The following is a 16,331-nucleotide window of genomic DNA, read 5'->3' on the forward strand; positions in this document are numbered from 1 at the left end:
TCATGATTATGGCAGCCTTGGCCATGAGGACCCTCTCTGAAGGACAGCAGTACCCATATCCTTCAGCAGGTAGACAAAGGAGAGAAATTTAGCTACTGTGCTAAAAATGCAGCTTACAAGAATACCAAGGCCACACAACACCTTTTGTCAAGAGCTTCAAGGGATGACAGCAACACATCCCCACACACAGCTTAACGCCAGAGAGTCCATCTGAGCCTATCAGTAACACTCCTCATCTTAGATGGGAAGATGGCATGGGCTTTCTAAACCTGACCAAGCCAAGTTGCCCATTTCAGCAGGCTCAGAGCTGGATCCTGCTCCCAGGGATCTCAGATTAATGGTTGGGTTTGAGTACAAAGCTGTTCTGCAGCCTGCACCGACGGGGACTCGGACATAAATATGCTCGTGCCCAACTAGGGGAAGTATTTATACAGCACTGTAAAACAATGTCAGTGCCCTTGCTTTGGGAAATCTGGCCAAGAAAAGCTGCATGTACAAGTGGGGAGAAAGGGAATGAGAGAAGGAGGTATTAAAAAAAAGGAATCACAGGATCTCAAGGGTTGGAAGGGACCTGGAAAGCTCATGCAGTGCAACCCCCCTGCCAGAGCAGCAGCACCTAGAGCAGGGCACACAGGGACTCATCCAGCTGGGCTGGGATGTCTCCAGAGAAGGAGCCTCCACAGCCCATCTGGGCAGCCCTGCCAGTGCTCCTTCACCTCAACAGGGAACAAACTCTTCCTTGTGTTTCTTTGGAACCTCTTCTGTCCCAGCTGGTCCCTGTTGCCCCTTGTCCTATCATTGGCCATCATTGGAATAGCTTTTCTTTTCAGGGAAAATCCCCCCATTTGAGTCCCTGTTGTGCTTAAACCAATAGATACAAAAGGGGTGGGATTTTTAGGTAATCAGAATACCCAGCACTTCTCCCTGAAAGCAGGTTGGCTTTTGTTTTCAGCCAAGAGGAATTCAATATGTGCCCCCAGCCTGTGGCAGGGAATCCCTTCTGCCTGACTCACAGCCACCCTGATGCAAATGCCAAGCAGGAGAGATGTCACAAGGAGTGCTTGTCAGGCTTTCTATGGCAGACAGGCACTGACACCGTCTAGCATGATGCTGAAACACTGGCCCACTCCCTGTCTCCTCTTGGCTCAGCTTTGAAGAGGTCTCAGACTTACCTCAAAGAAGTAAAACACAGCAATAACAAAAAAGGAGACAATGGATTAAACAGTATAGAGTGTTCAATCAGAAACCAAAGAGTTGGAGAGTGGCACCAAGACATGCAGCCCTCCTCCTATCAACTAGACATCAAGGGAAGGGAAGGGAAGGGAAGGGAAGGGAAGGGAAGGGAAGGGAAGGGAAGGGAAGGGAAGGGAAGGGAAGGGAAGGGAAGGGAAGGGAAGGGAAGGAAAGGAAAGGAAAGGAAAGGAAAGGAAAGGAAAGGAAAGGAAAGGAAAGGAAAGGAAAGGAAAGGAAAGGAAAGGAAAGGAAAGGAAAGGAAAGGAAAGGAAAGGAAAGGAAAGGAAAGGAAAGGAAAGGAAAGGAAAGGAAAGGAAAGGAAAGGAAAGGAAAGGAAAGGCTGGATCCTTAACAAGATTGTTCTGGGAGTATGGAGGGAAAGACCCAGCATTGCCATAAGACACACTAACAATACAGTTAACAACTCTCCATCATGTTGTGGAGGGGACATCAGGTATTCCCCGAACCCAAGGCAGTCCAACCTCTCTGATCTCCAGAAAGCAAAATCTCTCAATAGAAAAGTGTTGTTTGCAACATTGGCTCGTTCTCTTAGTAATCTTGGACATAAGCATGTATTTTTCTTCCTGTTGGGATGTCAACAGGGCCTGGTTCTTCCCAGGCAAGCAACAAGTGTGAAAATCCCATGAAGGAAAACAAAGCAAATCTCTGTGAAAACACTGAAATCCTGTTAACAAATTCCAACACTTAAAAATCTGAATACACAGCACTTTGTTTTAGCAGCAAGACCATAAAAGGAGAGGTAGAAATGATAGCAAGACTGAAACCTCCAAATTCCATTTCAAAAACATGCTTGCACACACCTATACTGTGCATCCACACCCCCTAGGTATGCACATCCTATATAGTTTCAGTGATTTTATTGTTATTGGATCCTGGGTTAGTATTATCTATGTATTGTTCAAAGGCACAGCATCTGGTAAAGAACTTCAGGAAAAGCAGCAGATAACTCCTGTCTCCCAGCTGGTTTAACTCTTGCAATACCTGAAATAAATCTAGTTCAACATGATGGCAACCAAGGGGTTTTTTGCAACGTTTTGTCATACACCCAAGTTCTTTGGCACCTGCACTTTACAGCAAACCCACTTTATAAATCCCTGCTTCATATCATCTTACAGAAGTGGAAATAATAATGGTAGTCATAATAATAAAAGGTCTGGGGGATGAGTGGGAGGAAGTGATACAACAGTCTCATTTTACTCACAGCATCACAGAATCTCAAGAGCTGGAAGGGACCTCAAAAGCTGATCCAGTGCAACCCCCCTGCAAGAGCAGCACCACCTAGAACACGGCACACAGGGACTCATCCAGCTGGGTTGGAATGTCTTCAGAGAAGGAGCCTCCACAGCCCATCTGGGCAGCCCCTGCCAGTGCTCCCTCACCTCAACAGGGAAGAAACTCTTCCTTGTGTCTCTTTGGAACCTCTTCTGTTCCAGCTTGTCCTCGTTGCCCTTTGTCCTATCATTGGTCATCACTAAGCACAGCCTGGCTCCAGCCTCCTCACACCCATCCTTTATGTATTTGTAAACATGAATGAGGTCATCCCTGAGTCTCATCTTCTCCAAGCTCAAGAGCCCCAGCTCCCTCAGCCTTTCATCACGTGGGAGATGCTCCATTCAGCTCATCCCTTTGATTGCCTCCATAAATGTGCACAAGCCTGAAATCTTCAGGCACTCAGGACTGATTTTCCCCTTCAAAGTCCCTTTTTTTTTCCTGAGGAGCAGCACTCCCAGCTGTCTTGCCTCCACACAGCTTCCCCATTTCACACTCAAGTCGATGGCATTTGCCTTTCCCAGCCCACAAAGATGGATTTATGACTTTTAGAAATCTTCTTTACATAGCTTCTTCCCCTCTACTTTGTCTGTTGCCATTTCTGTATCTGTATTAGGAGACAAGAAGGAATAGAGGATATATAGCATTGTGGCTATGGTCAGGTCTTCAGTTCTCTTCTACTCTCCACTAAGGACTTGAGCAAATCATTTTGGGAAGACAATAAACTAAAATTCCCTACCTAAGCAAACAAAGTCTTTTCATGTCAGGTCTGCACAACAGGCATGAACATCTGCATCTATGGGAAAATCTCTATCTCTCTGAAAACCCACTCCAAAATCCTTCCCAGTGATGCTTTCAAAGCAAGGAATGGCCAAATACACAGAACTATTTCTGTGAAAGATCCTGTTTCAGCACATTTCTGGGCACTGAGGGATTTGGGAGCTCTCAGGTTTGCTTGAGTGGCTATAAAAGAGCCTTTGGTTGAAAGACAGTATTTCAAGAGATCCTTAAAAGGATTGCAAAGCAGAAAGAGGCCTTGGACTCTTCACTCCCACGTCCTCACCTGCATCATCAAGTACCTGGAGATCTGTGAGACCTGACCTTAATAGAGCTTCTGAAAATGGGATGTAGGCTGCAAAGAAAAAGCCCACTGAACATATTTTAATCCTGGTATGTACCTCTCAAGAATTATCACCTGGATACCACTTCAGTGTGCTGCAGGCTTAATTCCCATTAAAAACACTGGGTTTAGAAGGGATTAAAGCATCTTTGATGTACTTAGGATGTGTTCATGCAGCCCTCAGCAGCCAGAGAAAGGTAAGAAACAAGACATATCCCAATAGTGTCTTTCCACTTAGTTCATCTAAAGATGTTGCACGAAACCAGCCTGAGGTCTGGATGAGAGGACATGCCAAAACCAGCCTCCTGTTCACCCAGCACATGCCAAAGGGACCTTCTCAGCAAGTCCCTCTTGCCCACTTATGGCCATTACTTCTCACTGGGATGTTCAATGAAGTTACTGCTCTGTGGGGCTGGATTTAAAGCTGGTTTGAAGCTGGATGGTGGCTGTCACCTGGGAACGCGTGCTACCGAGCGAGGAGATGTGACACAGCTGTGGTGGCCACTGTATTGCTGGCCATCTGGTGAGATGGCATCATGCCCAGCTGCTAGACACATGGGCCCTTGCCAGGGACAAAAGGATCAAGGTTTTTCAGATAGAATAAGCTCAATTAAAACTAAAAATAGCACCTCAGCTCAAGGAAGCTTCTCTGTGATTGGAAATAACTGGAGACATTCCCCACTGTCACCAGACCAGAGCCATCCTACCCATCCCCTGTTACTCCATGAACTGGGACATGGATGACAACAACAAATAGTCTTGAACAGCAAGTGTCAATCTCTGACTCTGACCTTCTCTAAGAGAAATGAGTTATTTGGGGCAAGAAAGCACATGCATTGCAGAAAGGCGTGGAAACCAGACAATAAAATGCATGCACTGCTTGGGATGTCACAGCTCAAGGCTGTGACAGGCCCTGCTCTTCATAGCTTAAAGAGCCATTACTAAAGTATGATCTAAAGTTCTTCAATACTGTCTTCAAGTCTTCAAGACCTGGTTTCTTCAGCACTGACATCCATGTATGCAGAAGCAGTACACCAAAGGGCAAACTCTGCCCTATTTCAGTCTCCAGCTGCTTCATTTCCATCTCAGCCAAGGGAATAAGTTGCAGGAAAGTCAATGTGACCATGATGAAGAGATTGAACAGTAAGAGAGTCTGGCTAAGGAAAACCTTGTGGCTCAGGAATGGGGAGGTGAAAGCCTTTCCCATGGAAATAATGCTTGCTTAAAACCCTAGGATATAATCCCCGAGGGAAACCGAGTAGGCAACGGGTTTGGTTTGTGAGCAGAAATCCTTCCACAACCCAAACCTCTCATCCATCAAGAGACTAAAACTCATTTTCTGCAGGGATGACATGCTGCTGGGATGGGACAGGACAGAGCTGTCCTCCAGCTGCTGCAAGGGCAAGAGCCCTTGAGCTTTCCACTTGCCCTTCCCATTGCCATTGTTCAGCAGTACAAGGAGTGAGGAGAGCTGTCAAGTGTAACCAACCTTGTGCTATTTCCCTGTCTAGGCTCACTGCATTTGGTCTTTGGTGCTCAAATCAGCAAGGCTTTGATTTATTCCTCCTTCTTCACTCTGTCTTTTCCAGCTTGGAATCAGGAAGCAATAAGAAATTGGTTTTAGAAACACCCATATAATTACTTGCACATTTCAAGACCTATGCAAGCTGCTTCTTCCACTCCACTCCCACCATCTGCAGGACTGTCATTACCTTCAGCCACATCAACAGCTACTAAACGTGCTCAAGAATCCCAACCATTAATATCCAAGCTTAACAGAGAAATTCACAGCAGATCTGCACATGTACATCCTGACATGCAATTTAAAATCCCTCCTTGCTCCTAAGTGCTTTCCATCCAGAGTAATTCAACCTAATCCCCAATCTACCTGCTTACATCTGTTGAGTCCTTCCTCACTGTTGATCTTTAATCCCTGCCCACTTCTAGCTGCCAGTGTCTGTCTCCAAGCAAATGTCAACCTGGAAGAAAAGAGTTAGAAATTATACTTCTCAACTGAAAGCATGGATAAAAGCTTTAGTCTCTTTTTTTCTGCCTAACCCATATTCTATCTGTGTAACATACATTTTAGGTTGTCTTTATCTGCCCTTCACAGTGCATAGAAGTGAGTTTATGTACTTTCTGCAAATAAATACATTCTTATAGTCAGGTTTCAGAGCAGCAATCCACCACCACAGTGTTTCAGCACCTATAAAAATCTCCATTCCTGCTTTGTTGGCAGGAACAAATATTACAAAACTCCATTTGTGTCTTCAAAGAGAAAGACATATGTACACAAAGGATGCTGAACTCTATTCTTCCTAATCAACTAAGACATTCTCCATCTTCAAGGATTTAAATAACTAGGCAGCAGGAGAGAAAGAAAACATGAAAACAGAGAAGTTAAGAGATATGCACAAGGCCACACTATGGAGCAGTGGTAGAGGTGACCAAGACTTGGAACTTTCAATTCCAGAGCCTTAAGAATTAAAAGGACTTTCCTCCCCAGCCAAAATGTTCCTCATTTGGTACTAAAAACCAGTGGCCTGCAGCTTCCAGTCTTGTGTTTTGGACATGCTTTCAGAAAGGAAAGAGCAAGATATGTGTCAAACAGGAATTAATCCCAGCATAAGAGACTTTACAACACACTGGCTTTTAGACATCACCCAGTCCTGAAGCACATTTGTGTTCATGCATTTAAAAGCGCACACCTTAGTTCTGTCTTACAGACAGGTAAAGAAGTACATAACCTTGTCATTCTTTAAGAGGAGGAGGTGACTCAGAGGGACTGGATGATCTCTAAAGATCCCTTCCAACCCTATCATTCTATGTGCAAGTAAACAAGGAGAAAAAATCTCCCCTCTTTGGAGGGTCACAGAGCTAGAGAATGGAGCAGGAGTGACTGAGCATCTGTGCTCTCCAAAAAGTCAGTGACTTGCTGGGCTACAGCCTACATTTATGTACAGGGCTTTTACTGGTTTATTCAAGTTGTTTTTGCCATTAACACTGGATGTAAATACATCCCAAATTAGCAAAGGCAGCACAGGCAGGAGAGGGCAACTTTTCCCTTCCTAAACTTCATGCTAGGCTGCAGATTATTTTGATCTGTTGACTCTTAGAGACAAAATCTCATATAGAAATCTTGAAACAATGACACAAATCAAAAAGAGGAGCAAAAAAAGCCTCCAACACCCTCCCACAAACTGATACAAGCTTTGTGTGAGCCAATGGCTGAGTTCTAGTGTTTTAATAAAACTTAATTCTTCTTGCTTTGCAGCTGAGCCAAGGAAAAGCCTTTGCTTACTGGCTCTGCCAGAGATCAGCCAGCTGCAAAAGCAGCCAGAAGCAGAAAGCACTGAGCTATATTAATTGCAGGAACTGAAACTAAAGCCCAGAACAACCTCTTCTCCTTTAGGGAAACACATCCACCTGGAAAGACATCCTCAGGTCTGGGATCCATGGCCAGGCACTCAGGAAGAAACCAAAGTGATATCCTTCTATGAGTGCAGAACCGGCTGGCTGGATGAGAGGAGAGCAGTGGATGGCATCTACCTTGACTTCAGCAAGGCTTTGGACACTGTCTCCCATCACATCCTCATCAGAAAGCTCAGGCAGTGTGGCTGGGATGGGTGGACAGTGAGGTGGATGGAGAGCTGCTGAGTGACAGAGCCCAGAGGGGGGTGAGCAATGGCACAGAGTCGAGTTGGAGGCCTGTGGCCAGTGGAGTTCCACAGGGATGGGTTCTGGGGCCAGTCTTGCTCAACATCTTCATCAACCACCTGGGTGAGGGCACAGAGGGACCCTCAGTGAGTTCCCTGCTGGCACCAAACTGGGAGCACTGGCTGATTCCCAGAGGCTGAGCTGCCAGTCAGCGGGATCTCGAGCGGCTGCAGAGTTGGGCACAGAGGAACCTGCTGAGGTTCAACAAGGACAAGGGCAGAGTCCTGCAGCTGGGAAGGAACAACCCCCTGCAGCAGCACAGGCTGGGGATTGACCTGCTGGAGAGCAGCTCTGCACAGACACACCTGGGAGTCGTGATTGATAATAAGCTAAACATGAGCCAGCAATGTGCCCTCATAGGCAAGAAGCCAATGGCAGCCTGGGGGCATCAAGAAGAGTGTGGGCAGCAGGTCAAGGGAGGTTCTTCTCCCTCTCTCCTCTGCCCTGGTGAGGCCTCATCTGGAGTCCTGTGTCCAGTGCTGGGCTCCTCAGCTCAAGAGGGACAGGGAAGTGCTGCAGAGAGGCCAGTGCAGGGACACCAAGATGATCAGGGGAATGGAACATCTTTCATATGAGGAAAGGCTGTGGGACCTGGGGCTGTTTAGTCTGGAGAAGAGGAGACTGAGGGGGGATCTTATTAACATTTATAACTATCTAAAGGGTGGGTGTCAGGAGGTTGGGACATCCCTTTTTTCTATAGTAGCCAGCAACAGGACAAGGGGTGATGGGATGAAGCTGGAACACAAAAAGTTCCACTTAAGAAATAACTGTTTCAGTGTTTGAGTGAGGGAGCCCTGGCACAGGCTGCCCAGAGGGGTTGTGGAGGCTCCTTCCTTGGAGGTCTTCAAGACCTGCCTGGACATGTTCATATGCAACCTGATCTAGGTGAACCTGCTTCTGCAGGGATTGGACTGGATGATCTCTAAAGGTCCCTTCCAACCCCTACCATTCTGTGATTCTATGAAAACACCAGCAGGTTCATTGTCTCTTCTTTTCCTATCAAGTTATCTCTATGAATACCATGAGCAGACCGTGGTGAGAGGATCTTCTTGTAACTCCTAATTTGACTGCAGTTCAGTGGAGAATGGAGGAAGCTTTTCCAAGAGCAGGAGAGGTTTAAATGCATTTCTGGCTGAATGATGCCCAAGGAGAGACCAGCACTTTTGCTTTCTGATTTCTCTGTTAAAAGATTGAGAGCAGCAGCATGATTTTGATATGTCTACACTAAAGCATGGCTTTGCATGACCAAGAGTAGCAAATCAAATTGGTAGAGAAAGCAAAAAGAAGTTTATCTTGACCCAAGAAGATTATGCTTTGGTTTGGTTTGTGCTGTTTTAGGGGGGAGAGGGGGGTTTAAATGCTAAGAAATTGTCAGCTCACCCTCACATATTTCATTCAAACACTTGTTTATTCCAATGGTGTGTTCTCATTTTCCTGGTTCTATAAATAAACACATAACCACTTAACTTCCCTGAAATACTGGGATTATAGCTAAACATTGATTAGAATGTTAAAAGTGCCAGAAGGGATAGGGCAGAGGTTTTAAAAACAGTTTCAAAGTTAATTTGTGTATGAAAGTCAATTCTCCTGGCAATTGCTTTTGCTATAAAACACGCTGTTCATTATTCTTTAATATGTTTTCTTATATTTAGGCTTATTAATTCATTAAATCACTGCTAAGATCTTTAATAACTGGATGCAAAATACAGACTATCCTGTAAATTTAGCGAAACTGGACCAAGGAAATAAATTGATAATGTCTGGAAGGCTTGCACAACAGCAAAGGAGCAAGATGATATAATCCCTCTGCAGCTGCCACAAAAAGCTTGTTGAGGGTGTCTATTGGGAGAGATCACCTTATTACTATTTTTTTTGGCATTGTTTGCATCTCAGCTTTGACCTGTACTTTATTCCAGGCCAATTAATGACTTATTTAATGTGACACTCAAGCCCTCAACTTCTGTGTCCTCATCAATTGAAGGAAACATGACAGGACTCAAGACTTCAAAGCAAAAGTCAGTCATTAAGACTCTCAAATCCTTCACACAGCATTTGGCAAGCCATTTTATTCTTTAGTGCTGTATGAAAGAGGCAAGACCACTTTCTCTATAGTCCAGGTGGTGACCTTGAAGTAATATTTGTGAACCCATCTATTCAGAGCAGACAAAAGGTGCTACAGAACGATGCACTTGAAGTCCTTCCTTCCATCCTACACTTGATGGGACTCCATCCCAAAAGCACACTTTGGTTATTCACTGAATGTCACCAAGATATGGCCCAATTCTTCAGTTTTAAAGGCTTTAAGTGTTGAAGAAAAACCACCCCAACTGTTGCAGAGCAGCTTTGAATCTCCCTAAAAGATTCAAAGGTTTTGTTCTTGCTTTCTTTCACTGCTTTTAACCCTTTCTATCACTCTATACTAAGGACATTTAAGTGTACAGGTGGGTCCTCCATTGTTCCAGTGACAAATAGTTGTCACAACCATCCCTAGAGACCCTTCGGAAAACACCTCACACGTTGCAATGACCAAGCATGTCAGTGTCCCTTTAATAAAGCATTGGAAGTAAGTTAAGGCAAAAACAAAGCAGTATTCAGGTTCTGATACAGCAAAAGGATTAACCACCTGCTTAATGTTAATTAACCTCTGAGGGACTCCTTGTGTACTTAAGAGCTCGCTATGTGCTTCAGCACCTTGCAGCATCAAGAAGGGAAGCTGGCAGCAGATTCCTTCCCATGGTTTGCCATCAGACCCAGAGCTGCAACAAGACCATGTGGTGGTCATGGCAGTGTACTGGTTCATACATGAGCTTTTGAGTGGATTGTGTCTGCAGAACATCTGTCTCAGCTTTAGCCACTGCACCTGGATCTCAAGCAGAGCTCCTGCCATCCTCAGCCCAAAAAACTGGGGCTGAACGTCTCCCTTCCCTGCAGCATGTGAGCTCTGTGACTTTGCCAACCTAGAAGCAGCAATAAACCCCATGATGGAGTTTTTTTTGAGGACAAATCACTTCCCAAAACTGCTTGGAAAAGAGCAAAATAGGATTGTAGAGGAGAGAAAGATGGTTCAACTGCTATGACAGAACAGAGACAGTGATGTCAGCACTTATACACGACTTTCCAGCCTGGTTGGAGCACCACGAGGCAGGGAGGTGATAGACAGGGGAGGGCAAGGAAAATTATACACCTGACTCCTGCAAAAAAAATGTTAGAACAAATCATTTAACAATTGCTAAGTACCAAAATGGTAATTAGGTGATATATACCCAGTGAACACTGCCAAGAACAACTTGCATGGACCAATCTCATTTCATTCGATGACAAGATGCACCTCGTATGCTGTGCTCAGTTTTGGACCCCTCACAGAAAAACAATGTTGTGCTGGAACGTGTCTAGAGCAGGGCAACAAAGCTGGAGAAGGGGCTGGAGCACAGGTCTGATGGGGAGCAGCTGAGGGAATGGGGGTGTTCAGCCTGGAGGAGGCTGAGGGCAGATATAAGCACACTCTGCAGCTCCCTGACAGGAGGTTGTAGTGAAATGGGGGTTGGTCTCTTCTCCCAAGCTACAAGGGACAGGACAAGAGAAACAGCCTGAACTTGCAACAGGGGAGGTTTAGATTGGAAAATAGCAAAAACTTCCTCCCCAAAAGGGTTTTCCAGACCTAAACAGGCTGTCCAGGGAGCTGGTGGAGTCCCCACGCTTGGGAGGATTTAAAAGCTGTGTAGATGTGGCGCTGAGGGATGTGTTTAGTCATGGGCTTGGCAATGTGAGGTTAGTGGTTGGACTTGCTCTTAAAGCTCTTTTCCAACCCAAACAATTCTATGATATTGATTCTATACATGTGTGATGGGCCCCTCAGTTCCAGAAGGACAGGGAGCTGCTGGAGAGAGTTCAGTGCAGGGCCACAAAGATAATGGAGTGGAGTATCTTCCTTGTGATGAAAGGCTGAGGGAGCTGGGGCTCTGCAGCTTGGAGAAGACAGAGGGGTGACCTCATTCATGTTTACAAACATATAAAGGGTGGGTGTGAGGAGGATGGAGCCAGGCTGTGCTCAGTGATGCCAATGATAGGACAAGGGGCAATGGGGACAAACTGGAACAGAAGAGGTTGCAAAGAAATACAAGGAAGAATTTCTTCCCTGTTGAGGTGAGGGAGCACTGGCAGGGGCTGCACAGATGGGCTGTGGAGTCTCCTTCTCTGGAGACATTCAAAACTCACCTGGAAGAGCTCCTGTGTGCCCTGCTCTAGGTGGTCCTTCTCTGGCAAGGGAGTTGCACTGGATGAGCTTTCCAGGTCCCTCCCAGCCCTTGAGTTTCTGTGATTCTGTGACACCCAGGAGTCCCAGGCAAATCAACTTCCCAAAAAATCTGCCTGTGGGATTCCTCAAAGCCTGCTGCCAAGGAAGCCTGTGGATCTCTCCAATTGGGCTGATCAGCTACAGCAACTGCCACATGGCCTGATGAGGGGCTGTGAGTCCATCCATCATTGAATCAGGGACAAGGGAAGCACCTTCAGGTAATGAACCTCCCCCAGCCTGGTGATTGCATTCAGATTGAGTATGGAGGGAGCAAAGCCAGGACAGACAGACAGGGATTAAGTAGTGTCATTCTCTATTAATAAAAACCCAAAGAGACAAAACACAAGCCTCCTTTTCTCAGAAAAGATTCCCAGTAGATCTTTTTTCCCTCATCCCATTGTATCACCACTTGCTGTGACAAGCCTCCAGCTGCTGGGGGGAGCTGGGATTGACAAATCCTGCTTGTTCTTTGTCTATGACTTCCATGGCAATTTATTACTGAAAAGCTATTAATCCACCCCATCACCTGCATGGCTGTAGGATCACAGGGTGTTCTGTGGGATGCCTGGACATTAACTCACTCTACTATTGGAGAGTGACTATGTGCAGATATGCTGGCACCTGGTTTCATTTATTTATTAGATATAAAAAGAAGGGGTTTAGAGCAGAAGCAGAACACTTCCATCTAGGTCTGCCTACCCTGTGAGCAGACACATGGACACCAGCAGGAAGGCCACGCTCTTTTGTTCCAGCCATATCATGATCTAATATAGTGAGCAGTTTTTCTTAGCAAGGCAGTCATCCATCTTTCAGATGCAGAAGGCAGACATTTAGTGTTGCATTACCCTCTCCTGACAGTTAATGACAATATTCGAGGATGCTGCAACAAAGGACAAGTGGCAAGTGTTACTCAGTCTCCCGTGGTGCAGGGCCATGGGGAGCTACTCAAGTTCAGTTGAACTTCTCTGAGACACACAGAAAGGAGAAGAGTTTCTCCAAGCTGCTCTTGGCCAATGCAGGTTCCCTTCCTTGCATCTAACCAAGAGACCAAGTATTGAGCAAGTCTACAACCAATTCAGGCTTGCTGGGAAAATAACCTTGAAGGGCCTTAGAGATGTGTTCATTGCAATGTCACCTGAGATGATGCTGCACATGCACGGAAAGGGAACCAGCACAACTCCAAGATGTAACTATTAAGAACCTCTGGCTGGGCAGCCAACAGATGATGGTTGTCTCAAGAAAGCTGATGTTTCTACCTCAGCTGCTTTTTGCAATCTGCTGAGAGTGGCTTCAGCATCACCTTGGTACCAGCCCAACAATGGGCAAGCTGGCCACCATGAGGCATCTCTTCAAATATTTAGAGATTGCAGATATTTTGACTTCATTTGTGCATTTACATTAAAAATAATGGTCCTTTCATACAGCACAATAGGTATTCAGCACAATGAACTGAGATTCATCACCTGTCTAGTCCACATTTCAACTCCCTTTTCTTATGGTTCATTCATTGTTCCCAACTATCTCTTTTTCCCTTGCTTTTGTGTCTTTGCTTTTGCCTGGTGGAGCAGCCTAAAAATCACTATTTACAGCAGAACAAACAACTCACACACTTACTGCAATATCTTCTCCCTGTTAAAAAATAATCATCATCATCATAAAATCATCATAATTATACTCAAAAGTTGTAAGAAAATAGAAAACTAAAATAAACGTCACAGAATCTCAAGGCTGGAAGGGACCTGGAAAGCTCATCCAGTGCAACCCCCCTGCCAGAGCAGCACCACCTAGAGTAGGGAACACAGGGACTCATCCAGCTGGGTTGGGATGTCTCCAGAGAAGGAGCCTCCACAGCCCATCTGGGCAGCTCCTGCCAGTGCTCCCTCACCTCAACAGGGAACAAATTCTGCCTTGTGTTTCTTTGGAACCTCTTCTGTTCCAGCTTGTCCCTGTTGCCCCTTGTCCTATCATTGCCCATCCCTGAGCACAGCCTGGCTCCATCCTCCTTCCACCCACCCTTTATGTGTTTATAAACATGAATGAGCTCACCCCTCAATCTCCTCCAAGCTGGAGAGCCCCAGTTCCCTCAGCCTTTCATCACAAGGCAGATGCTCCACTCCATCATCTTGGTGTCCCTGCACTGAACTCCCTCCAGCAGCTCCCTGTCCTTGAACTGAGGGGCCCAGAACTTCACACAGTATTCCAGAAGTGGTCTCACATGGGCAGAGTAGAGGTGGAGGAGAACCTCTCTCCACCTACTGCCCACAGCCCTTCTAACCCACCCCAGGATGCCAATGGCCTTCTTTTATATTTCCATCCAGGCAGAAGAGTTCTTGTTTCCCAAAGAGCATTTGCAACTCGCTTCCCAGCCAAAATCAAAGGCTTTTGCAGAGAGGGGTGATGTTCTTCCCCATTGCAAAACAGTTAAACAGCCCTTTGCCATGTTACAAAGTCCCCTTTCCTGATGGTTTTTGCAGATGGCTGAACTCCCAATCGTGTCTACACACCACAGCAGCCTTACCCTGCAGTGAAAGCCAGATCCAGGCCCAACATTAAACACAAGAATATGCTCCAGCTCACAAGGCTGGCTGAAAGCCAGATGAGATTAACCAGACCCAGCACACAAATCTGGGATGTGGCACACAATTGGGCAGCTGGAGATGTGGTCTTATCTGCTCAAGAATTGGGCAAGATGAGACCCATCTTCCACCTTCACATACAAGCCAGCCCCAGGACCATCATTACATTTCTTCTGGCAATAGATACTTCCCACAACTTGCCTGTGTCAAGAAGAGGACACAGCAGATTCAACACCAAGACAAAAAAAGCAGCAGGTTTTCCTCATTATCTGTGCTCCACGTTATGACAGGTGTATCATGAATTTGCTTTTACGAAGTGCAGCTTTGACTTGCACGTTTGGGAGCATTTCACATACACAGGTTGGCATCTGGATGCTTCTCTCTTTCTATTTTAAAGTTTCTAGAGTCTTTTGAGGCAAAGAGGAAACAGGTAAGGAAAGTACATCTGGTGTTTGCTTACAAACACGCCACTAAACAAGAATCCACAGCTATTAGCAGACCACTATTCATGGTTTGACCCTGTTGCCACATCCAAATTCTTATCCCAGATTCAAACAGCCCCTGCAGCAGTTAAGTCACCCTCTATGGAAGGACAAGCTGCTGCCCTGTACACATGTTCAGAGCTACTCACATCATCAGAGCATCTACAGCCAGCCATAGAGTGACCATTTGGACAGACTTCTTGCAAAGGTGCTGGGGAGATAAAGCACATATGCATATCTAGAGAACATTCCTTATTTCTTATCCCACTCCACCAAAATACATCATCAGTGTTGCTCTTCCATATTGCAGCCTCAGGCTCTGAGCATGGCCATTGGATCTGGCTGAGATGGAGTTAACACATGGTGCTGTGCTTTGTATTGGTAGAGAAGGTGTTAGTTTCAGGAGGGGACATAGACAGATGATCCAAACTGACCAGAGGGATAGGCCATACCAGAGCCCAACACAGGGGCATAAGGTGCACCTACCTGAGAGGCAGCTGAACATCACCTACAGATGGGAAGGAGATCATAAACCTTCTGTTTTCATTTGCTTCCACATAGAGCTTTCCTTTTGCTCCACTAATCTCCCTTTATCTTGACCCACAAGCCTTTTTTCCATCTTATTTTCTCCCCTACTCTATTGCTGTTAAAAAAAAGGAGTGATGAAGCAGCCTGGTGAACATCCAGCATCCAGCCAGCATCAACTCACCACAGCATAGTCAGACGTGGTCCCTCATCATGTAAATCAAATCCCCCCCAATAAAAGTGTGGGTTTCACCTTTGAAAATCATTTGAATGAGCTCTATAGAGAGAGTGATATTTATACACCAGCCATGCTGAACATGAGCAAGGAAAACTTCAGTCACCAGGGAGTAAAGTAGAAGAGATTTCAGCAAGGGATCAATAGTTTACCAAGAGGTTGATAGCCTTGTCTCGAAGGGCCTCCAAAAGGATTCCTGCTCCCAAAGCCACTCCCATCAATGGATCCATAAGACATTTTCTAGATAGCAAGGGATGCAGGGTTACACTTCAGACCTAGGGAAACAGAAAAAGAGAGATACAATAGGGTTAAGTCACAAGTAAATGACTGAAGCAGAGAATCTCAAGGGTTGGAAGGGACTTCAAAAGCTCATCCAGTGCAATCCCCCTGCCAGAGCAGCAGCACCTAGAGCAGGGCACACAGGGACTCACCCAGCTGGGTTGGGATGTCTGCAGAGAAGGAGCCTCCACAGCCCATCTGGGCAGCCCCTGCCAGTGCTCCCTCATCTCAACAGGGAAGAATCTTTTCCTTGTGTTTCTTTGGAAGCTCTTCTGTTCCAGCTTGTACTTGTTGCCCATTGTCCTATCCTTGGCCATCACTGAGCACAGCCTGGCTCCATCCTCCTCACACTCATCCTTTATGGATTTGTAAACATGACTGAGCTCACCCCTCACTCTCCTCTTCTCCAAACTGCAGAGCCCCAGCTCCCTCAGCCTTTCAGCACCAGGCAGATGCTTCACTCCATCATCTTAGTGTCCCTGTGCTGAACTCTCTCCAGCAGCTCCCTGTCCTTCTGGAACTGAGGTGCCCAGAACTGGACACAAGATTTCAGATGTGGTCTCAGAAGGGCAGAGTAGAG

The 16,331-nt window shown here is 46.0% G+C and overlaps 1 protein-coding gene across 13 annotated transcripts in view; it reads right to left on the reverse strand.

Moving 5' to 3' along the window:
* TSNARE1 (t-SNARE domain containing 1) overlaps positions 1-16,331 on the reverse strand; it is a 511,254-nt gene that overhangs the window by 373,630 nt on the left and 121,293 nt on the right. For all 13 annotated transcript variants that reach the window (XM_061995192.1, XM_061995197.1, XM_061995196.1 and 10 more), the window contains one exon: positions 15,625-15,747. In XM_061995192.1, the coding sequence (XP_061851176.1) occupies positions 15,625-15,709 (85 nt within the window). In that variant the 5' untranslated portion in view covers positions 15,710-15,747. The remainder of the gene's footprint in view (positions 1-15,624; positions 15,748-16,331) is intronic.

This window comes from Colius striatus, chromosome 4, assembly GCF_028858725.1.
Source record: "Colius striatus isolate bColStr4 chromosome 4, bColStr4.1.hap1, whole genome shotgun sequence".
Classification (NCBI taxonomy): Eukaryota; Metazoa; Chordata; class Aves; order Coliiformes; family Coliidae; genus Colius; species Colius striatus.